General features: G+C 33.5%; 6 protein-coding genes across 6 annotated transcripts; 3 read left to right on the plus strand and 3 right to left on the minus strand.

Moving 5' to 3' along the window:
• The first annotated feature begins 1,593 nt into the window (after nucleotides 1-1,593).
• On the plus strand, nucleotides 1,594-1,851 carry Tsp_07752 (DNA repair protein RAD5). The gene has a single exon (XM_003381154.1). It carries the CDS (start codon nucleotides 1,594-1,596, stop codon nucleotides 1,849-1,851), a length of 258 nt encoding a protein of 85 aa, XP_003381202.1.
• A 1,296-nt stretch (nucleotides 1,852-3,147) lies between these two features.
• Nucleotides 3,148-7,898, minus strand: Tsp_07751 (cytohesin-3). Its single transcript, XM_003381155.1, has 12 exons — nucleotides 7,838-7,898; nucleotides 7,579-7,652; nucleotides 4,954-5,018; nucleotides 4,784-4,850; nucleotides 4,527-4,726; nucleotides 4,208-4,320; nucleotides 3,991-4,139; nucleotides 3,819-3,930; nucleotides 3,657-3,733; nucleotides 3,446-3,596; nucleotides 3,305-3,374; nucleotides 3,148-3,220 (listed from the first exon to the last, which is right to left on the minus strand). The coding sequence occupies exons 1-12, from the start codon at nucleotides 7,896-7,898 to the stop codon at nucleotides 3,148-3,150; spliced, it is 1,212 nt and encodes a 403-aa protein (XP_003381203.1).
• A 238-nt stretch (nucleotides 7,899-8,136) lies between these two features.
• Tsp_07750 (putative trypsin) lies at nucleotides 8,137-12,131 on the minus strand. The gene is given in 10 exon segments (XM_003381156.1): nucleotides 8,137-8,292; nucleotides 8,342-8,490; nucleotides 8,559-8,821; nucleotides 8,983-9,206; nucleotides 9,218-9,266; nucleotides 10,444-10,574; nucleotides 10,678-10,721; nucleotides 10,858-10,943; nucleotides 10,968-11,502; nucleotides 12,089-12,131. 10 exon segments carry the CDS (start codon nucleotides 12,129-12,131, stop codon nucleotides 8,137-8,139), a joined length of 1,680 nt encoding a protein of 559 aa, XP_003381204.1.
• A 1,843-nt stretch (nucleotides 12,132-13,974) lies between these two features.
• Nucleotides 13,975-17,818, minus strand: Tsp_07749 (DNA replication licensing factor Mcm5-B). The gene is made up of 13 exons (XM_003381157.1): nucleotides 17,658-17,818; nucleotides 17,473-17,599; nucleotides 16,902-17,030; nucleotides 16,441-16,613; nucleotides 16,177-16,339; nucleotides 16,034-16,132; nucleotides 15,710-15,969; nucleotides 15,534-15,645; nucleotides 15,313-15,381; nucleotides 15,108-15,248; nucleotides 14,835-15,011; nucleotides 14,200-14,778; nucleotides 13,975-14,115 (listed from the first exon to the last, which is right to left on the minus strand). The coding sequence occupies exons 1-13, from the start codon at nucleotides 17,816-17,818 to the stop codon at nucleotides 13,975-13,977; spliced, it is 2,331 nt and encodes a 776-aa protein (XP_003381205.1).
• Nucleotides 17,819-18,294: 476 nt separating this feature from the next.
• Nucleotides 18,295-20,219, plus strand: Tsp_07748 (retinal dehydrogenase 2). Its single transcript, XM_003381158.1, has 9 exons — nucleotides 18,295-18,411; nucleotides 18,493-18,597; nucleotides 18,651-18,791; nucleotides 18,853-18,915; nucleotides 19,006-19,048; nucleotides 19,243-19,304; nucleotides 19,358-19,486; nucleotides 19,544-19,945; nucleotides 20,010-20,219. Exons 1-9 carry the CDS (start codon nucleotides 18,295-18,297, stop codon nucleotides 20,217-20,219), a joined length of 1,272 nt encoding a protein of 423 aa, XP_003381206.1.
• Nucleotides 20,220-22,245: 2,026 nt separating this feature from the next.
• On the plus strand, nucleotides 22,246-23,498 carry Tsp_07747 (cathepsin B). Its single transcript, XM_003381159.1, has 4 exons — nucleotides 22,246-22,730; nucleotides 22,799-23,004; nucleotides 23,081-23,344; nucleotides 23,422-23,498. Exons 1-4 carry the CDS (start codon nucleotides 22,246-22,248, stop codon nucleotides 23,496-23,498), a joined length of 1,032 nt encoding a protein of 343 aa, XP_003381207.1.
• Nucleotides 23,499-23,684: the final 186 nt, after the last annotated feature.

Here is a 23,684-nt window from a genome sequence, read left to right on the forward strand (position 1 = left end):
ACACACAGCCAGCTAGCTAGCATGCCACTAGTGGTAGATGATACAGTTGGAAGTGATGAAAATTACGGCGTCCAGGCAGCGTGTCCAAGAGTCCGGTGTCGACAACGGCCTGACCCACATAAAAAGCAACGTTGGCCAGGCTTACAATGTGGCCACTTGGCTGACCGTCACTTTCAATAAAACAAACTGACCGCTGGTCGAGCACCGTTGACCCACGGCCGGACGCTCTTTACGACAGCAATCAACGTTGACACATCTTGCCTTCAATGGTGTTCGTTCGTCCACAATTCGAACTGTCCCCATCTGTCGGCATGCTCTTCTCTGTGCTGCATGCCGCCAACAGTTTGAGGAGGAAGGAATTCGCCTTGTAAAATGGCATGACGGTCATTTTGGACAACCGGCTCGCTCGACCCCCAAAACAAAACAAACATCATCGCGTATAATCGGATAAGCACTGCCAAAAAGTCATTTTCCAATCAAAACTGACTTTATGCCTTCTACACCACCAATCGACCACATGATGCACGGAAGTTTATACAACGGGTGCAATTGAGATTTTGCAATCAAATTAATGAGCTGAAAATTATTTTTTTCAATCAAAAGTCAGTATGCTCATTGGTCAGTATCAAAATACATAAATAATAATAATAAATGGCAAAATAAAAAGCACTCACCTATTGTTTGTTATAACAGTGGCTAGAAATGGATAAAGAGGAATGTGATAGATGGCAAAATGGAAAGCAACTAAAATGAAATAAAAAATGCGAATGTTCTTCCAGTGAAATTTTGACATTACTTAAAATATTGATATGCTAAGTTTGGCATTTTGATTAAAGTGACCACACCCATTTGTTCTTGAAATTGTGCTAAAACAGAAAATGAAATGAATAAGATAAGATATTTTTAAAAAAGGAGAAAATAAAATCAAGAATAACAGAAAATAAGTAATAAAAAAAGCAACAACGAGAATAAATCGACCGACAGTGATAATCAATTGCCGGTCGGTCGGCTTTGTACATTATTTATGATAATTATTATAATGATTATTGTATCGAATGTCATGAAGCACTGATATCATGAAGCGCTGATTGATTGTATCGATTTGACCAAATGAGTCAATGTGAACTGATAAATTATGCCATTCTCTTTTTCCCATTTCCAACGTACTAGGTGAAGTTTCATATTGCCCAGTCAGAGTTCTTTATTCTTTTAAAATGGTGCTAACTGTTTCTCAGATTACTTATCATCATCAACTTGTATGGGGAACAAATAAACTTCTGAAATATTCATCAAACAAAAAACTTTAAATTAAAACATATTTTAAAGTTTAAGTTGATCATAAGTTTAAAGTCCAAGTTTTCATATACAATGTACAGCAGCACATAGAGTCAGTTGTAGCTTTCATTCCGTTCAAATTCACCACCCGCACCGACGTTGTTCGTTTGGTTGAAGAAGAAACAAATAAAATAAAGAGAAATAACCCATGCAAAGCGATAACATCATCAATTATTACTATTATTATTATTATTGCCGCCCAAATCAGTAAAGCACATAGATATAGACGAGCAAAGTCAGCAAAAGCACAACAAAAGAATGCCAAAGACCAATCAAACTGTAACCATTGAAGATGATGATTGGAAAGCGATAATAATGTGTTCGATTTGTTGGAAAAGTCCCCAAGAAGAGGAGAACAGCTCCTTGTCCATGTACAGCACGAAATGTGGACACGTTCTTTGCGTGGATTGCAAAATTATATATTTTCCCGATAAGCACTCACAAAAACCGTGCCCAATGTGCCGTACTACGGTCAAGAAATCATCCCTCACTCGACTACATCTCAACATTTGCTGAATGTGTTTGAACTAGTATAGTGGTCGCTTTCATCAGCTCCGTATGCTGTTCAGTCATCGTTTAAGTTCAGTACCACCAGTAGTTGTCCATTCAAATTATATCTCATGTGAAAATATATGAAATCTTATTTTGAATAAATAATTTATGTCACAATTTGAAGAAACAACATTATCAATTAATAAATACATTTTTTCACCATTGTGTACATACCTATTTCCTCATGCATGGCATGTTCGACCGTGTTGAACTGAGCTTGAATTGAATGAATTTTAGCAAATATACGAAACAGCTCATAAGTCGTCAAAGGAAAACTATTAAAATGGTTTCTCTATAATCGGCTTCATCATGGAATATTTCTCTTGTTTTGCTTTGCTGCTACCTAATAAAAGTACTTTCAATAACAAAAAATAATTCAAACAAATATACAACCGCTACCTTTGTTATTTACAGTAGTTACTGATGTTACACCTATATAGTACAACAACAACAACAACAACAGCGTTGCTTCCTTCCGAACAAAAATTTCATCTTCACAAATTGAATAAATCCTTAATCATTTAAATATACCCAAATAAAATAAATCAAATTCACATACGTTCATGCAAATTCATTTTTGTTTTGTTTTGTTTTGATTTTATTTATATATATATATATGACACGCCGCTTTTTTCCCTGTTTTCTATGCTTTCATACGTTTGCAACTAAACATACCCTATAACATAACAGCAGGTAATAAATGAATAAAAATATGCATGTATATAATAACAACAACAGCAACAACAACAACAACAACAACAATAAACAAAGAAACAAACAAGCGTATTACTTGTACATAGTGTGTCAAAAAATTTGCCATAAAAGGAAATTTACCTCTGCTAAATGTTGAAAAGTGAAAGTAAAGTTTTTTTTTCCGTTTAACAATGAACCTCAATTGAAAAAACTGAGGCACTAGAACAACATGTGCATTGATTGTGTTTGGCAACGAGAAGATGGTGTGATGATTGTGATCGTGCAAGGGATGAGACGGCAACCGCGTGCAAGTTCACTGCTTGAACATGGATTTCGTGTTTCCGGTAATGAGATCCGTCCGTGTGGTGATACCGAGCCACGCCCAATGACTGGTGAACTTGTCTGGTGGAAAGGAAACAAATTTTTGCACACACTAATTTGCAAAGCGAACTCCTTTTTTTACACTGTCCATTTTGTACCTGTTGAAATTATGAACAAACTGGACAAATGTTTCCGCATTCCAAACAAGCAATAACATCAAAGCACACTTGCAAATTTCAACCACGGTCAACTGCTATTGCCCACTTTGCGCTTTCGAATTTGAAACAAATCTGGAAATGGATCTTGATTTATGCTTGATCTATAAAATAAAAAAACAAATAAATAAATAAATAAACTCCAATGTTTTTCTTTTCAATCAATCAACAATCTCTATTTAACTTACTCAAATGCCCTGATCCAAGATTGTTTCTCCTCTGCCGACGATGCCGCCATTCTGTAAGTGGTATGCTTGCCTGCAATTAAGCATTATTGAAAAATGTCGGATCTTGCAAACAAAGTCAAAGTGGAATCAATCACATCAAACCTTCGATCACTTTTCCTTCGGAATCAGTTTTACAAGCTTTAATAAAATTGGAATTTGTCGAATAAATTTCAAAACAGTGAGCCCGTGTTTTGTCCTGAACTTCTCGTATTTGTACATTTTCCAACGGAATAATGCCACGTGGTTCTTTTTCCTAAAATTTCATCTTCATAATAATAATAATAATACAAAGAAGAAGAAGAATCCTATATACCGTTTTATTTTCAAAATAATAAAGGCAATTATCACTGAGAATAAACCACCGTCTTTTCCATGATTTGTAACGACCCCCTAGAAAAAATGTAAAAAAAGAAACATTATAAAAATTATCTTCCATATAAATTCATTATAATTTGAAGAAATTCAAAAAACTGACCTTGCTTCCAAAGCCAGCCTTCACGATCCGGATTGAAAAACGTATGCATAAACTCTTTGCCGCTGTCCTCTGGAATTTTGAAAGGTTCAGTACGTATGCATTCATAAAAGCTCTGAATAAAACAAGTGAGAATTAAATTAATTCATTATTAATTAATTTTCAAAATTCACACCGCTAGCAATTCTCTTGGAATATCCTGTCCAACATCAACATCACGCGTTCTCAACACAAACTGCTCCAGTGTAACTTTTTCCTTGACATTCGGATTGTGCAAACTCGTGTTCAACATAATTATCGCAAAACTGACCACGTAACAAGCGTCTGAAAAGTGCAATTTAAAACAAAATTATAATTCATCACACGATCAATTTTTCAGCCCTTCTTCTCACCAGTGGTGCGAAATATACCCGGATTCATGGCACAATAACGTTTGGCGAACGAGTCCATCATGCGGTCGATTTTCTGCGCTTCGCCGGGCAGTCTGAACGACCAAAGAAAATGCCTGCAATTTCAAAGACCGACCATTCAATCGATTCAAATCGTATAAATAAAAACGGTTCAAACAATTCCAAACAGAGTTACAGATATTTTGATCAGTAATGTGAAAAAAATTTGTCCGCATTATCTTTCAGACCACTACTTTTATTTTTAAACATCATCTCGAGCAGTAATAAAATTATAGTGTAATTAGAATGAAATTAAATTTACCTCAAGGCTTCAACAAGTGAGAGACCGGAAAAATCTTGCAAATCGACAAATTTGCCCAACACTTTGATATTAAATTCATCCCGATCGCCAAGATAATCACCAATGACCGCCTTGCTCAGACCTTCGCTTCTGTACAAAAATTCCGCAACCGATTCTGCCGACTCGCCAATGAGACCATGTTCAATCAAAAATTCAATACCCTTTAATAAATAATAATAATTTTATAAATGCAATATTGTTTTAAATTTTATTTTTACCTTTTTTGCATTCATGTTGAACTTCTTCTTGCCAATGGCTAGTTGTTTCGTTTTCGAACTGGCTCGCCTGAAAATAACATTTTATATAAAGCACAAAAAAATAATAAGACAGCAATAGTACAAAAACTGGTGCTCATTTAATAATGATGATAATAATCAATTTTACTCACTCTTCATCAATCATGTCCAACGTTTCTATTTCAGAGTTGACTTCAATCATCTCGGTGCGGATTTGCTGCAAAACAAACAAATAAACAGATAAATAAAATTCAGCATATCAACGATTATTAAAAACAAAAATAAAAAGAAAATCTCCCAATATAACAGCGAAAAATAATCGAACTATGCGCTTGAATGCTTTCAGCCTCTGTGTCAGAAGCGAACTGATGATGTGGGATTTCCAATCCAAAAGTTTGGATGAGATCGATCGAAAAGCAGCGATATATTTTTACCATGAAATACATGTATTTCGTATATACATTACTTATACATTTATAACATAAACTTCAATAAGCCGAGCAATTAATGCAACACCAGTAGCAGCATAAATAAAAATCGAATGCTTTTTTCGAGCAAATAGCTAAATAAACATGCACTGGCAGCGAGGATAATTCAAATATGCAACTAATATGATTCAAATTTTAAGCAACCAGAGAAAAGATGATTGCACTTCGCAATAAAAGTGCAAAATAACGGAAAAACAACATTTAAACCATTTATATGCAAACTAATAAAAAATACATGCATTCAAAGTTTCGAAAAAACTATACACGCAATGAAACTCTCAAATGTCTCATAAAATCAATCTGCCGTTATGACGAAATGGTGAGCAAAAGCGTTGATTATTTTCCTCACTTATTCTACTTCTACTACTACAACTATACTGCTAGGTTTTCACATAAAAACATACGACAACTTCAACTGAAGAAGATTAAAAATTAAGCATGAATAGCCAGCCAGCCAGCCATCCACTCTGCATATCCCATGGAGATCAACACCAGCACAAACACTAACATACACACATGGATAAACGGAAAAAGCTGCAACAACACTTTTCTTCTTCCATCTGAGTGACGTTGAAAGAAATCGACCAGAAGCCAATCGAAACAACCCTCCACTGCCCAAAAACTCGATTACTAGCAATTGGATAAATAATCAAATTAAGATTTAATTTAATTAAAACTGGCCAAATATATAAATAAATAATTAATTAATTAACTGCTTTTATATAACAAAAACAACTTGCAAATAAGCAGCAGTTAAATAAGTTGAAGAAGAAAAAATGCAAAAAGCACACAAACTGTTGTGCAACATATTAATTTTTTCCAAATTTCTTACTTTACATGAATATACTTTACTGATAAAAAATTTCTATTTGAAAAATAAATGATGAAACAAATTTAAAATCAACATTTCATCCAAATTTAAAACCGATATTATACTCAAAATAATAATAATAATAAACAATTCAGTTAGGTAGTTGTTACATGTACTTTGAAAATGTGTTGACTGATAAAAATGCTTATTACGTTATTTGAAAAATTCACATCTATAATGTAATAAATAAATAAATAAATAAAAAGCCGAAAATTAAAATTTTTAGTTTTAAAAATTAGTTGGCCTTTAAACCGCTCTTTAAATGAATTTTAAAGTAAAACAACCATTTCTTTCATTTAACCAATCCAAGTAAGCAAACTGCTAGTGAAAATAAATAACCGACTGCTAAGCTGTTCGCTGACCATTTAAAATTTTAGCTGAACTGCTCAAATTCTGAAGCCCAAAAAGAAGATTAAGTTCCAGAAAATTCAAAAAATTTCAACTGATGGCAAAGAATGTTGGAATTATTCTCTGTTCCTGTTGTCAGAGACCAATTTATAAACATATGAAAACGTTCGCAACAAAATGTGGCCATCTATTCTGCTTCAACTGTGCTAAAGTTTACTTCAAATTCAAACAAAAGCCGTGTCCCATCTGTACAAGACCAGTCACCAGCAGGACAATGATCTCAATCTACTTGTAATTTTTACTTTTTTTATTCCATTTCTTGTTTGTCCATTTACACACCAATTTTATTTATCAGTGTTCATTAAAAAATTACATTGCCATTCGATCATTTGGATTGATTATTAAAAAAAAAGGAACAGATTCTTCACTTGCAGCAGAAACAAACAAACCGTACAATGTCAAATATTTTCTAATAATTCAAACAATAACCCATCTGTATTTATATAAACAGCGATTTGCCAATTTCAATGGAAAAAATAATAGCAATTACATGGTAATTAAATAATTTTTAAAATAATTCTCCTTCAATCAACACTTGCAGAACAGGAATTTTTCAGAATTTCAATGCAAATAACAGTCACTTTAAGAAAGAGTATATCTATTATTAAGCAATGCATTATCAATTCATTTTTGAAAATACAACGCACAAAATCACGTGCTAAGAGTTATAATTCAACACATGTATTTCACAAAGTGACACGCGCTAAAACTCTTACACAAAATCAAAAATAAAAAATAGCATTACTTTGCAAATAACTTAAGAACTGTTCACCTACACTTAAAGAACTGCCTAATTTGTGTGAAGAACTACAAAATTCATACTGGAAGTTGCTATAATGCTGAGAGCAAAAAAGAATAAATATTAAATCTCGCTTAATATTATTTCATTTCGATTTCATAAATTTCGCCAACACAGCAAGCATGCAATAAAAGGTCATATTAAAGTAATGCAGAGAATGAAGGTTCACCAACAATTGTACCAGGTAAAAGAAAGCAAAAACAAAAATTACCTCAATTTCTTCCAACAATTCAGCTTTTCTCTTCCTTATTTTGATCAAAAGCTCCCGCTCCTCTTCGGTTAAATCTGAAAAAAAACAGTAAAAAGACAACTGAACTTCAAATATTCAAAATGTCATCACTGATTGAACAACAATGTGAAGTATGACAAATATCTTGCATAATAAATCAAACAAAATTGCATTACATCACAGCTACTAGTAATAAATGAAAGCAGCATTATTAGAAATGATAAAAGAAATAAAATAATACCATCCATTGAAAATGTATTCATTTTTCGCTTCAGTGAGCTACGCTCCAACACATACAACATTCACGCAATGCGTCGCCGTTACCTTATAATCAGGAGTACTGTAATTTTCAGGTACAAACTGTATTCATAACATTACTGTAAGTGAATATTTTTTCAAAATGATAGTTTATTTTTGCATCAGTTTCAGCAGTATCATATTGTATATGCAATCATATTGTATATAAAAATAAAAAATATTGGAAGAGTACAATTTATTTATTATGCAAGTGCAACTAAAAAATTCAGCAGTTGACGAATTTTATTTCAATAACGATTTCAGCCATTTCACTTGAGATGTAACTTTCGTATAGAAGCCAGGATGTTTACTATCACCACAGCCTTTTCCCAAGCTGACAATTCCCATCAACGTGAAAGTCTTTTTGTCTTTACAAACCAATGGTCCACCTGAATCACCCTAAAATAGACGAATGGAATTGAAATATTTTTCACATTTATAAATTGACATAAGAACGCACATTGCAAGAATCTCTATCACCAGCTTCACTTCCTGCACAAAACTGCTTTGTAGAATCAAATTTTGGCAAATTGCACTTGCTGTCTGAAAATATGTCCACATCTACTTGTTTCAGTGTTTTACTTGTGGCGCCATTTTCTGTAAAAGAAGGAATTTTTGAATTAAAAAAACATGCGATTTTAATTTTATTTTTAAAAAATTCTCACTTGATGTAGCACCCCATCCAGTTACATAGCATGTTTTTGGCAATTTGTCATCCTTTTTCGGCAAACATATTGGCGATATTTGCGGAGAATAAGCAACTTCTCTTTCCAATTCCAACACTGCGATGTCATTGTGCAAAGATCTAACGTCATATCCGTTCATGTGCACCTGCTTTACTTTAACCTTTTGGGCAGAAGCTTCTTGTGCATCTATATCATGCGCTCCAAGTGTAACGGTAATTTTATCGGGAGACACAACCTGGGAGCTGTAAATGAAGTTTATTGCAGATACAAGTGACAAAAGAAGATGATGAAACAATTAAAAGAAAAAAGAACAAACAGCATGTGTAAGCTTGTGATATTACTTTAAAGAAAGAAATCGAAAAATGTATAAAAATTTAAAAATAAACAGAAACACTTTAATTACCCTTGTTGTACACAGTGAGCCGCTGTGACTACAAATGCACTAGATGTGCCTGATTTACCAGGCAACAGCGCACCGCCGCAACTTCCAGCACCGTTTCCAATTTGAATAGAAAGATGAGCTTGCCATGGATATGAATGGGGAACGGCATCACTACCGCCTACAATACGATTAGCCCCACCGGGTAATTTGGGTTCAATTTTAGGTATACCACATTCCTTTTTTGCCTAAAAATAACCATTACAAATTTGAAACGATTTGAACAATTTTTTCTTTTGGTACACAGGCTAAATATTATTAAATAAAATACGTTATACTTTTATTTTTGAACAACGACAAATCGGATAAGCAGGAAAAAATTACTCACAAGTATTTAATAAAAAATCTCGCTTAATTCAAAATTTATTATTTAATAAAAATTGAAGAAGAACAAAATTCCCCTTGGTAAAAATCTTAAATTGCCTACTTCAGAAACTGCAACTGCAGCCAACAAAACCGCAAGCAGCTGAAAACAATGCATTTCTATTTCAATTCTTCAGACAAGATAATAATTTTTCATCAGCTTATAAACAACTTATAACTACACAATCGTTCGGATGACGTTCTCGAAAATAAATAAGTAATTCTATGCAAGCAGTGAAATATTCAAAGGTGCATTATTTGTTCAGAATTCGTTGTTTGATAATCATTGTATTCATTTTTGGTGAAAAGAAAAGGCAGTTCATTGGAAAACAGAATAATAAAACAGTAGCTAAACATCGAATAAAAACAAAACAGATAACAGATAATACCGTTCACATGCAAAACAATGTGTAAATACGGATAATATCAATTGAATTTTTACAAAAACAAACAATATGAGAAGAAATTTTAATAAAGATTAATTGAAATGGATCATAGATATAAAAATTAAAAAATTAATAAACTGCTTACAGAATAGATATAAACCTGTGTTTGAATAAACAAATGCAACAGCTTAAAAAACGAACTCGAGAGAAATTATTCTACTGATTTGCATTAATCTAGTGCAAATTGGAAAAATAATTGATCAAGCACAGCATGCTGCTGGAAAATGCAAAATTGGAATTCAGGTTTGTTGATTTTATCGTAGAAGAAGACAAATTAAAAAGAAATACAAACCTCTACTGACGCTTAATTTCTTCAGCATTTCAGAAAAATGCAATGGGCATGTGAGATTCGTTAATTTTTTGAAACAAAATATTCACCTAAATAATACAGAATAAAAATGAAAGACTATCTATCTATCGAAAAGAATTTCAGTCAAAAGAGTGCAATATGAGAAACATCACTACAAAAAATTGATGCATGCTTATTCTTTGCAAATTTGTGGTTGCCAATGAATCGAAGAGAAAATGAAACAGAATTCAACTGAATAGTATTCAGTTCCATTTGAAATTTGCTGTCAAATCAAAGAAATAAAATTTGAAATTTCAAATACTTTACTCAGGCACAGCAGAGCTATAATATGATGAGCAAGTAAACTGATAAAAGTTTGCCTTCTTCACTTGGATAAAGGCAACAATTCTCACAATATTATCCCAACAAAGAAAGCACGAAATGCAAATTCGACCTTTCTGAAAAGTTCACTCATTAAAAATTAATAAACAGATTTCACTAATATTCAAATAAATTAATTATCCAATTGAAAGAGAAATGAATATCAATCAGTTCAAATACGGCAACTTTTAACAATTTCAACGCGATGAGAAGAAACAAAACAACTGAAAAATGAAAATGAACTGAAATTTAAATGCAACCCCCAAATAGTCTGCACAGTGAGACGATGGATTCGCGCAAGTCTCCATTTATATAACAATACAGGACGCCATAGAAAGCTTCGATGATATCGGAAAAAACGTACAAAGTCATTCGAACAGTGTACATGGAGATAGTTCTGGTCACGAAGCATCCCCAGAGCAATGGCAAGCCTCGGAAAATGAACTCTGAAAATACAATAATTGACAAACGACTTGTCACTGCCAAATAATCGTTGGCAAAGCTCCAAGTGGTACAGTGGACCTCTTTCCGACGTTTGACATACGCTCTGAGCAGAGCCATGATGACAATTGCTACAGCGGCAAACAGCCCAAACATATGCATATACTTTTGAAATTTTTGATGATACCATGGTACCGCTGACCAGTAAATACAGTTCTGCTTTATCATACAATCTGAGCGCAGTAGAAAAGTTTCTATCCAAGCTCCGATCACATAGAACAAACTCAACACGTAAACTGATATTACGCCAAAAGTGGTCACCTTTTTCATGTTTTTCACTTCCAACAGCACTGCACACATGCGATCCACGGCCAAATATACAAGCAAAAATGGTCTCAGTATGTAATTGAAGTAGCTTAACGTTACATCTGGATGCGTGAGAAGGCATTCTTTTACAGGAACCATAGGAAAATAGTTGCGCTTTCGTAAATTGCTGAAACGGATTCCATTCAACAAATAGCCAATTCCATTCAACTGTAGAGCAAAAAAATAAGCTAAAAATGTCTGCATAAATTATAAAGAAATTTCTTAAAATTCAAATGCAAATTATATATGTATATTTACTTATTCATTTATTTATTATTTGTTCATTATATTTTTATTCAACTAATACAAATGCAAAAATTTAGATCGATTTCCAATTTCTCAGCTACCAATCTATTATAACTGTGATATAATTGTATTTTCTATAAACTACGTATATAAGAAATTAAAATGATCAAATTAAAATTTCAATTATTTCACATTAAAACTAATTTCTGAAAATGAGTTAAAATGTGATTTATCTATTTTGGTTGCTTTACTTTTAGTATCAGAATTGAAATGGAAATGCAATTATAAACCATCTCAAAAATATCATCAAATCATTGGTTACTGGCCAGAGGTGGAAGGTTTCACTCCAGCCAGCTGAAAACTACAAACGCAGTGCAGATATTACAGCGAAGGAATAATATTTCCAATTTCAACGTTGGCAATATTTCAAAAGGAAAAAATTCTCATGAGAACACTGCAATGCGATCTAATTCTTTTCATAATCAAAGCCGAAGCTTAATTAAAATATTATTTGCTCAGAATATTAGAAACGTCAAACCAGAAGAAGACCGTACAATCAATAAAAAGCCCCTCCAACGCATTTCAACAATATTAATTAACTCTATTTTTCATCTTTCATACGTTTTACTTATAAAATTAGATATCTTCACGCTGTTGTTAAAAAAAAACAAAACACTGATAAAAAATATAATTAAGCTGAAATTCAATCAATTTCAAAAAGCCCTTTGATATTTAATCAAAAAATGAACAAATGATTTCTTCACTTCTGCTCGCTTTTGGCATTTACTTTTGACAGTTCTCTTCTACTAACAATATAAAGCTGTAAAACAAGTTATAAATTAAAAAATATTAAACATTATATTGAAAAAAATTCTTTCAAAATAAATAATTTAAGCAAAAATCGTCAGCCGTTGGCAAAATTAGCTAACTAAATAATCGCAATATATAAACGCTAATGTCTGTCTACTTTTAAATGGAAAAATTAACAACTGCACAAGCAGCAAATTGCATCACATTACCATAATTATAATCGAATTAATTGTTAATTAGCATTTTGTTCACTTTTATCCAAAAAAATGAACAGTAATAAGTTTAAAGTTTCATCCACTTCCCATTTTTAAATGTACAAGATGAACATTCCATTCCCTTTCGGTTCTGTTTCAAGAAAAAATAATTACATTGAATTTGTTTGAGATTGAATTGAATCATTTCAAAAATAAAAAATCTCACATACCTGCTAGAAGAATCATTTCTGCGTTGAATCGACGCCTTGACAAGAAAACTGTTTCAATGAAAGTTACCGCTGAAATGGTCAAAACACCGCCCACTTGTCGTACAATCGTAACAAATGATGCAGACTGCATGGGCAGTTCGAAATGGTCCGTCACGTTCACCTTGTAAAGACTTTTCTCCACCATTTCTGATTTCTATCTAAAAACCATATAAATTTAAACATATATTAGAAAAAAAACGGTCATATTCTATTCATATTTAAAACGTTGGTGAAAAATTGAACCATGTCACACTTGATGACGTTTACCGATCACATATGCAAAATACAGAAGTAATGAAATCTGCAAATAGCAAATGATAAGCGACGTGAAAAAATTACCATCAATATTTTTCGCCTTGTTACAGCCGCTTTAAATGATGATTCATTATTCCAGACAAACGGCAGCAGAAACAATTATATTGAAGAAGAAGCACAATGCCGCCTATGTGATAAAAATGTCCACACATCAGAAGAGATTTGGTTCTTCTTGTCGTAAAAATGGTGCTTCTTTTCAGTCGACATTTCACCATCAAGTTGCCTTGATCCCATTGGAAAATAGAAATTTACCAAAAGTGTATTTTTAATAATTCAAAATACAAACTAAAACAAACGCAGAATTCACTGTTTGTACAACTGTAACGTAGGGGAGTGTAAAAAGTCAACGGTCACAGGCAATGTTCTTCTCAATAAACAATAATTTAATTTCAAGCAACCAATAGTCAACTATGCTTTACTGAAGCCTTCATTTGCCAGAAATAGAAAATCGTTCTTCTTTTTATAAAGCAAAACCCAATCCACGTTGTTCATACAACTAATTCAGTTCAGCAGCAAGTATGAAATTATCTCATTACAAAACTTCCAACTAAATAAACTAATAAAATGGTGATTATCGCCATATTCGAAAAAAACCAAATAATACAATCATACATCCAAATGGACTATTCTTCTTAGTATTGTGACAGTGAAAAATTATTTAACTACAAAAAAGAGAAGAGAAAAGTAATAAACCGACATATAAATTTGTGATTTTATTAAAATCAAACATGCCAGTCGATATAAAAAAATATAATACAGGAAAAAGTGCATGTTAAATGATAAATGTGCAAATTAAAATTTTGTTTCATTAATTAGTATAGTATGCAAAATAATACTTATTTGACGCGATAAAGCATTTTTCTTTGTAAACGGTGATGTAAATCACCTCTACGAACCATCGCATAAATAACTTTTTGTATTGTTGCCTCCTGATAACCTTGTGTAATAAAATCTTGAATCACCACGTGTTCCGCAACCTTAAAAATACAGCTCAGCTGATGTAGTGGAACAGAAATGGTGATGAATTGAAAATAATTAAAAATGAATAAATAAATAAATACCTGCGTTCCAACGGGAAAACGTTTTCTGATCTGCCTTTCGATGCGAATGAATTGTTCTTGATCTTCCTTGGTGCTGAAACCTTCGACACCTGAAAAACAACAAGTCCCCAGAAACAAGCAAGTCATATGTACATAGAGCACAAGTGGAAAACACATAATCCACAACCCACCGGATAAAGTGCCTTGAGAGGCGGCTGCCAAAGTGGAAACTTGAAAAAGACGCAACGCCTCGTCAACATGGCGGTCCGTTGCGTAAGGGCTCAACTCCATTTTCGCCAACGCCTCGGCAATGCGAATCAACGCCTCCAACTGACGAACGGTTATCGGTATGGACGATTTCTGATAGGCAATATGCAAGTCTTTCTGCTGTTGTGCAACTGGCACGTTGCGCATTCTGGTGTAGCTGTGGATCAGTTTCCGAGTGGCGGATCGGTTCAATCTTGGTCCGCAACGGGTTCTGCAGAAGGCGATGTATTTTTTCAAAGTTGCCAAAGGAATTTCGCCGTCCGTCGCCTCTTCGTCGCGTACAGCTTCACTGTCTGCACCCACGTGAACGGATATCACATGCTTCGCCAACGCCTGAAACGACAAACGAATAATAATTAACAATTAAAATAATTTCTGCAATCATTTACCATATCACGAGTTTCACTGTGCACATCGCGAATGACAAAAATCGTATCAAAGCGAGACAAAATCGTAGGCATGAAATCGATGTTATCTTCACCCTTTGTCGCATCCCAACGTCCGTATACAGAATTTGCTGCAGCCAACACAGCACAACGGCTATTCAACGTGGTAGTTATGCCAGCCTAATTAATAAAAAGAAAATTACATTCAACAACATCAATACAAATGTGAGGAAAAATTGCAATTATGTACAATTTCAAATTTGAAAAATACAATACTTTGGCAATAGATATGGTCTGCTGTTCCATCGCTTCGTGTATAGCAACGCGATCGTCTTCACGCATTTTGTCAAACTCATCAATGCAAACAACCCCACCGTCAGCCAACACCATCGCACCGCCTTCCATAACAAATGATCTCTGAAATCATTCAAATTATAAACTAGTAAAATTGCATAAAAAACATGCAACCATCGAAATTTACCGATGATGCATCACGGACGATGCTAGCAGTCAAACCGGCGGCGCTGCTTCCTTTGCCAGATGTATAGACCTGCAATAAATTTTTTTAAAAATGGACAACAGCTTACAAAGTTAAAAAAATAATAATTTTCCGCTGACTTTAGGAAATGAAAATCGGAAACTTTAGAAACACTCAGAAACCTGAAAATCAATAAGCCGATTTTCTAGAGTCACAATACATACCCCGATTGGTGAAACTTTTTCGACAAATTTCAACAGTTGACTTTTCGCCATTCCAGGATCACCCAACAAAAGAACGTTGATATCTCCACGACGCATCAAGCCATCAGGAAGTCTAAATCAATATTAAAGTGAAAAACAGTTTAAATTGTCAATCTTTCCACTCTTTAAAACTATACCGTTTCCTTGAACCACCAAAAAGCAAGCATGCAATTGCTTTTTTCACATCTTCAGATCCGTAAATGGAAGGTGCAATGCTTTTCGCTATACGCTCATAAATATCAGGCTGTGCTGCCAATTCACGCATCTGCTTTTCGTCTTCCGGTGAAAGTAGAGCTTGAGGTGCCGTACGACCCAGACCAGATGATTCCACTTCAATGCCAACCACACGTATGTACGGTTGACGCAATCCTGCTGACGGTTTGCCAGCTTTTTCTCGCTAATTTAAGGAGAAAATCTGTTATAAAACATGTTTTTAAAAAATGAATAGCTCAAACGAATACTCTTGTCATTTTGTGCTGCTTTCGAATACAATAAATTCCTAAAACGGATACTTTGTTCCCCGGAGCTACTCGATCAGTCAAATATCTAAAGCGGAACTGCTAAAATGTACTTAAAAAAAGAATTACAATTTTTTAAAAATTACCCACCTATCACAGTAAAGCACCATGTGGCGAGGCAACTCACCGTGAGGTACATCTTCAGGACATTCTTGCAATTTCAACACTTGAAAATCAATGCAACGACATTTGTCAGGTAAAATGACAAATGGATCAACAGGGCATTTTTGTTGTTGTCCAATTTGATTGCTTGAAAAGGTAAATGATAAAAATTAAAAAACAAAACATTAACACTGAAAACGATTTATAATTAAATAATTTATCTATAGAAACATTGAAAAATAGCATACGAATTGCATCTTCGAGGCAGAGCATAGCCATCGAATCCTGGTTGCATGGAGATGTTGTTAACCATCAGTTGACAATTTCGACACTGAATGCTAATTGAAGTCGCCTTACAACGCACTTGTGATGTTGAAACAATTATACCACGTAATTTCACAACTTTAGAAATTTGCTTACTCTGAAAAAACAAAAATGCTCACTTACAGTTCAACTGTTTAGAACTGGAACAAAATTATATTCGGTCATTGTTAAATTTAATAATAATCAATCTTATAGTAAAATTTTCAAAATGCTGAATAAATAATTTTGCATACAAACAAACAACAATCGACAATTTAATCAACCTCAAACAAAAATTTACAAATAAGTTTAACCGAACAATAAATGAATCGTTTTAATAAAATGAAATAAAGAAAAAAAATTAACAAAGTATCATTTAAACACCTTTTATTCTTAATAAATTTACCTGCAAACTTCTGACTGGTTGTGAGTTCTCATCGCTGGTAATGATCACCTGTATGTTAGGAAGAGTATTAACTTCAGAGGAACCTTGGTAAGTGGTCTCTTCAGCAACATCTTTTGTAACTTCTTCAAACTAAAATATAACATAAAAGTGATAAGTAAAATTTAAAGTTTGCTCTAAGAATCTAATCAAATTGAAAATTCGCACATAATATCATCTAAATAAAAAATAACCCTAAATAACCAAAAATCTTAAAAAACAAATTGTCACTGGAATAAATTTTACGAAAGTTCAGTTTATTTATACTGCAACTCAAATAACTTCAAATTTTTTCATCTATAAATAGACTTAACAAGTATATAAAAATCAGTAAATAAAACTACACTATGATAACTGTGGTGAATAATATTCTACACAACTGTCAAACTGACAAATCATATTACTTCAATAATAAAATTACAATATATAGGAAAAAACATAAATTATAAACATTCATTCATTAAACACTAAACAGGAAAAAATCAAAATTCTACCACAAATGAAATTATACACAAAATTAAAAAAAATTCCTCACCATAGGCAACACTTCCGTAGGATTTTTCTGAAATATGTAAGCCAAATCGCTGTTATAGCTACGCATGTCCTGCAACCTCACTTCGAGATACATTTTCCCAAGTTTGCAGTGATTTCGAAGACTTTCTCTAAAATTGAAACAAAATTCTAAATAATAAAAAAAAACCAATTATCATTTAAACAAACCTGTAAATGTGCGCAAAAGAGCCATAGTTGAATTCTCGAATAAAATTTTTGAATTTTGATTTTGCAAATTTTAATGTTCCTTCTTCCGTTAAGGCCAACTCCAACCTTTTCTGCTCATCTTGACCTGAATATTGAATTTCAGCTCGATCGAAACCAGACATTATTGAAAAACAATGATAAAAAGTGAGCCAACTTCGTTGGGATAAAAAAGTGATCTTCAAGTAACAAAACAGTAAGATTTTATTGAAATAAGTAGAACGCATTTATTTAAATTTCAAATATTACAAAGTCATTTTATAAAGTAGATTAATTTATTAATTATTATAATTTCAATTTTAGTATAACATTTCAAATATAATATATTTTCAAATGTGAAATAAAGAAAAAACAATTCTTATTTTTTACAAAAAGCATATCTATTTGAAGTTGAAATGATTTCCTGAATACATTTATAGCATTGAAAATTTGTTGCAAAAAATTGTTTATCTTAAATTCACGTTCAAGTTTTACCTGCTTGCTTATCTAATGCATAGCTTTAGGGACATATAGTAATGCAGCTAACATTGTCATAACTAACACATATTAGTCGTGAATGAGATTACGCAACTAAAGTGAGCGGATGGCATTTTCTAGACAAATGATCAATAACTTTCGCCTTTTCGTGGCACCCGTGCAATATTACTGTTCAGTTGCCGCTGCAGCAGAGATTCCAAATCCATTTCCTGTTTGGAAAGTAGAACCGAAATATACAAAAGTAATTTATATATGCGATTAAAGGAAATTTGATAATTCTTAATTTTCCTTGAACAAATAAAATGGAACTTTTTATTTTAAGCTGTTTATTAATAATGAATGGATCAATTCAGCCGACGGTAAAACTTTCAAAACGATCAATCCTACTACTGGCGAAGTTATATGCGAGGTTCAAGAAGCAAAAGAAGTCAGTTGATTTATTATTTGCATAAAAATGCTACGACATATTGTATTGTTCAGGTGGACATAGACAAAGCGGTTGGTGCGGCGAAGTTGGCTTTTCAGCCAGGAAGTGCATGGCGCAAGACGGAACCTTATCAACGTTCAAAGCTACTTCATCGTCTTGCAGATTTATTGGAAAGAGATCGAGTGTATCTTGCGGTGAGAATTTTATTCTTTTTTAACGTCAAATTTATGAGAGATTATTTTGAAATTTCTGCAGAGTCTAGAAACACTGGACAACGGCAAACCGTACGTTGAATCCTACACAGATGATATGGAGATGGTAATTCGATGTATACGGTAAAAAATTTTTCTTTCGTGTGTAAGTTCAGGTGAAAAATAATTTTTTTTCCCCATTTAAGTTATTACGCAGGATGGGCAGATAAAATTCACGGAAAAACCCTTCCAACAGGAAAGTATTGTTTAATTTGAAGTATTTCGATTTCTTTCAACGAAAATGTACACGCAGTCAATATCAAATACAGTTTTTGATTATTATACGCAAGTACAAATAGTTGTGTACTGTAATTTTGGAAAATGTGAAAATAATCGAATAATAACTGAACAAATTATTTCGGTAAAAAAATTGAAAGAGAAAATATGTTTTTAGATGGAAATTATTTTGCCTACACTCGACATGAACCCGTTGGTGTTTGTGGTCAAATAATTCCAGTAAAAAGTTTGAAATTGCAAATTCCTTCACTTTCAGAATAGTGTTCGTTTAGTGGAATTATCCACTGTTGATGTTCGCTTGGAAACTGGGCCCAGCCTTAGCTTGCGGGAACACCGTTGTACTGAAGCCAGCTGAACAAACCCCTCTGACAGCGCTGCACGTTGGATCATTGATAGCTGAAGTATTTATTTGTTGTTTCTTTTCCCACGGATCAGTGTGAAAATTAGTTTAAATTCAGGCAGGATTTCCGCCCGGCGTTGTCAACATTGTACCAGGTTATGGTCCTGTTGCCGGCCATGCTTTGGCTTCTCATTCCAATGTGGACAAGGTCGCTTTCACTGGGTCGACAGAAATTGGTCGAAAAATCATGTCGAACAGTGCAAACAGCAATTTGAAGCGAATCACGTTGGAATTGGGCGGCAAAAGTCCAAACATCGTTTTCGCCGATGCTGATTTTGAACATGCAGTTAAGCAAGCTCATTCTGGCTTGTTTTCCAATCAAGGGCAGATTTGTTGCGCCAGCAGTAGAATTTTTGTCGAAGGAAAGGTTTATGACAAATTTGTAGAACTTTCAGTGCAAATGGCGAAAAGTCGCCGCCTGGGCAATCCGTTCGATCCCAACACTGACCAAGGTCCTCAGGTTGGAATATACGATTAGATTAGATTTCTTATCACTACTTTATTATTATTATTTTTCTTTGAAGATTGACCAGAATCATCGAGAGAGAATTTTGAATTTTATTGAAAAAGGCAAACAGGAAGGTGCAAAGTTGGCTTGCGGTGGTCGTGCGGCTGGCGAGAAGGGCTATTTTGTCGAACCGACTGTTTTTGCGGATGTTCAAGATCCAATGGTCATTGCACAGGAAGAAGTGATGAAATTTTGTTCAAAAATAGCAAACAACAACTTTTACTGATGATTCATTCATGTTTGACAGATTTTTGGTCCAGTGATGCAAATTATGCGATTCGACTCGATGGAAGATTTGATAGAAAAATCCAATAATACAATCTACGGTTTGGCAGCTGCTGTGTTCACGAAAGATATTGATAAAGCAATCCATGTGGCGAATAATATGCGTGCCGGAGTGGTCTGGTAAGTTTCAAATTTTATACTGTTCAGCTTTGAAATAAGACTACATTTGAAAAAAAAAGTGAAAATCATTGTCAACTGTATCCAGGGTTAATTGTTATGGCATTTTTGATTCCACTGCACCTTTTGGTGGTTATAAAATGTCCGGTTTTGGTCGGGAATTGGGCGAATATGGTCTCGAAGCTTACACAGAAGTGAAAACAGTATGTTAATTTAAAATTTTTTTGCTTTTGTTTCTAAATAAGAAGCTCAATTTCTATCTGTGCTGTATTAAATTTTCAGGTATTTGTGAAAGCGAAGACCACGTTGAAATGACGAAAATAGTAGTGTTTCGTTTACTTGGAATAATTTTCTTTCGATTTTATTTAGTCTGAGCTGAATTGACATGAATTCTTATCGAATAATGGTGGGCGCGATTTATCGTAATCGTAATGCAACAAGTACTAAATAAACATTTCAGAGTAAGCTTTGTGGTTCCATTTGAAAACTGTCAACCGTTTATCATACAATGAAGAACTGTTGAATGGTTTGGTTGAAGTTAATATGTGTACATACAGGCAAATTAAATTTAGATAAACGGAAAATATCACAAACTATTTAAACGCATCAACAAGAACGTAACCGATAATTGCAGCAATCTTTTTTCTTTTGAAAGTTGTGCAGAATTTTTCTACAGAATTTCTGAAAATGATTGTTGCTGTTCTCCTGTTCACTCTGTTCTTACAACATTCCTACTCGGCATATTATGAAGATCGATTTGGAACATTTCTAGGCAACGTGGACAAATTGAAAAATAAATTCGAAACAGATTGGCAGGTAATATAACAATAATGGAGCTGGTAATTAATTATTGCATGGTGAGAATTATTTCTATTATTATTTTTTGTATTGTATAATAAACCTTGTTCATAATAAACTACTTATTGTCCCAATCATCTGTTGAAAGCAAAATCCTTGAAGAAAACAACAATAAAATCATATAATTACCTGTTCTTTATAACTTTGTCGACATCGATGGTTGAACGTTGTTTTTCTTTCTTCAGTCTGATTGTGACATTTCTTCATAATCAATTATGGATCACATTTTCAACAGCTAAAATAACCGTCACTGTTAAAAGAAAATATTTATTTGTTTGATATGATAAATTAACGATGCGCAGCAGTGTAACGTAACAATTTAGTCGAGTTGCATTACGATAAAATAAAAGCAAATATTTATTTACATAGCTGATGCAACTCCATGTAGCAACTGTAAGTTTTGTTCGTGAATATATTTTCGAAATAAATTACTTATTTTCATGTTTCCTAATTATAATCATTATCAGAATAATGCCGAGAAGAATGAAACTGAAATGAAAAACAAAACAAAACACTATCCCCATAAGCAGTTTGCCATAATTATTCCAATTGAACCTGACTTTCAATTTTCTACAGAATACTGAAAATGAAGAAAAATACAATTTCAGTAATTGTGCAAAGCGTTTTTTACTTTTTTCTGCAAAATAAGCTCAGCAATACAATCGATTGCATAATTTAAATATCTAAGCAGTATTTTTAAAAAGTTAAAAATCAAACATTTAAATTACAAGATGAAGTATTGTTCTATGGTAAAACCGATAACATTTTGCGTTCTTTTTCAATGTAATGAATAAGACATGCAAAAAAAACTAGAGAGCAGAAGAATGCACGTTTGCATTTAAAAAAACACCAACCCAATGAGACAAAGTTACGTACCGTTAGAAAATTCAGTAATCAAAGTCCTATTTATAATATGTAAAATAGCTTTTTTCGTTTTTTTTTCATGAACAATACAACAAGAGTTAATGTAGCCTTTGAATGAGGATAAAAAAATGTTTTTCATACAGTTTGGTTTGAACGAATATTTCAAAGGCATGTCGAAAGAGGATATTCGAATTCGTGTCGACGGTTTGTCAAAACAATTGGCAAAATTTAAATTGGCCAACAAAAGAGAAAACGCAATTCGAAATCAACAGAATTATACAGATGCAAAAAGTGAATCATTACCTTTGGAAGAGCATTTCGACGCTCGTGAAAAGTGGCCAGAATGCAAGTACATTGGCTTCATCAAAGACCAGTCAACTTGTTCCTGTTGCTGGGTTAGTGGAGATTTTCTTTACCACTATGATCAGTGGAAAATTATTTTGCTGTTCGATTTTTCTTCCTCCTCTTCTCACTGGTTGTTCATATCCACATTTAAGGCCATGTCCAGCGCTTCGGTGATGACAGATCGAACTTGTATTGCATACAAAGGTGAACAGCAACCATTTCTGTCCGACGAAGAGCTGACTTCATGTTGTACAAGTTGTGGATATGGGTTTGTGCCGCTATGAAAATTTATTTTAAAAAGAAAAAAAAAGTTTTTCTTCTTACACCACATTTCAGATGCAACGGTGGTTTTCCGCTGTTGGCGTTCAAATATTGGAATGAAATTGGTGTGCCTACCGGTGGACCGTACGGTTCCAAATCAGGCTGCAAGCCATTTTCCATAGCACCGCCAACCAGCAGTTCGACTGCAGCACAGACACCTCTGTGTCAACTGAAATGCATTTCTGATTACAAACGCAAACTGGACAAAGACCGTTATTATGGTATATATATATATATATATAACAATTAGGCAGACTAACCAACAGACTAATCTTTTATTCCTAATCGTTATAAAAGGTGAAAGTTACTATCTGATTACCAGCTCTAATCAGCCTGTGAAAACCATTCAACGTGAAATTATGGATCATGGTCCGGTAGTGGCTGCAATGGAAATTTTTGAAAGTTTCTTGTATTACAAATCCGGAGTCTATTCTGCAAACAAGCGTAATGATGATCCGTCGCTCGGTTTACACGCGGTAAAGCTGATCGGTTGGGGTGAGCAGAAGAGAATACCCTACTGGCTTGTCGTCAACTCTTGGAACACCACCTTCGGCGAACAAGGTAAACCGATCTAGTACAAATACAAAGCATACGTAACCACCAACAATGAAATCAATAATTTGAATATTTAAAATTAGGTTTATTCAAAATTCGACGCGGTACCAACGAATGCGGTATTGAAAATCTGCACGTCACAGCTGGCCTCGCAGAATGAGCAGGCAGGCAGGCAGGCGGGCAAATTACACGAGAACAAAAACGTTTCTTCCGTTTTTTTCTTCCTACTTCAAACACAATTAATATAATAAAAGATGCTGTAAATGAAAAAAGAAAAAGAAAGAAAATTCCCAGAGAAACACTCGACAAATAAATTTAGACAACAATTGTTTATTCACTGGACAGA

Source organism: Trichinella spiralis, assembly GCF_000181795.1.
Source record: "Trichinella spiralis strain ISS 195 chromosome Unknown Scfld2, whole genome shotgun sequence".
NCBI classification, from domain to species: Eukaryota; Metazoa; Nematoda; class Enoplea; order Trichinellida; family Trichinellidae; genus Trichinella; species Trichinella spiralis.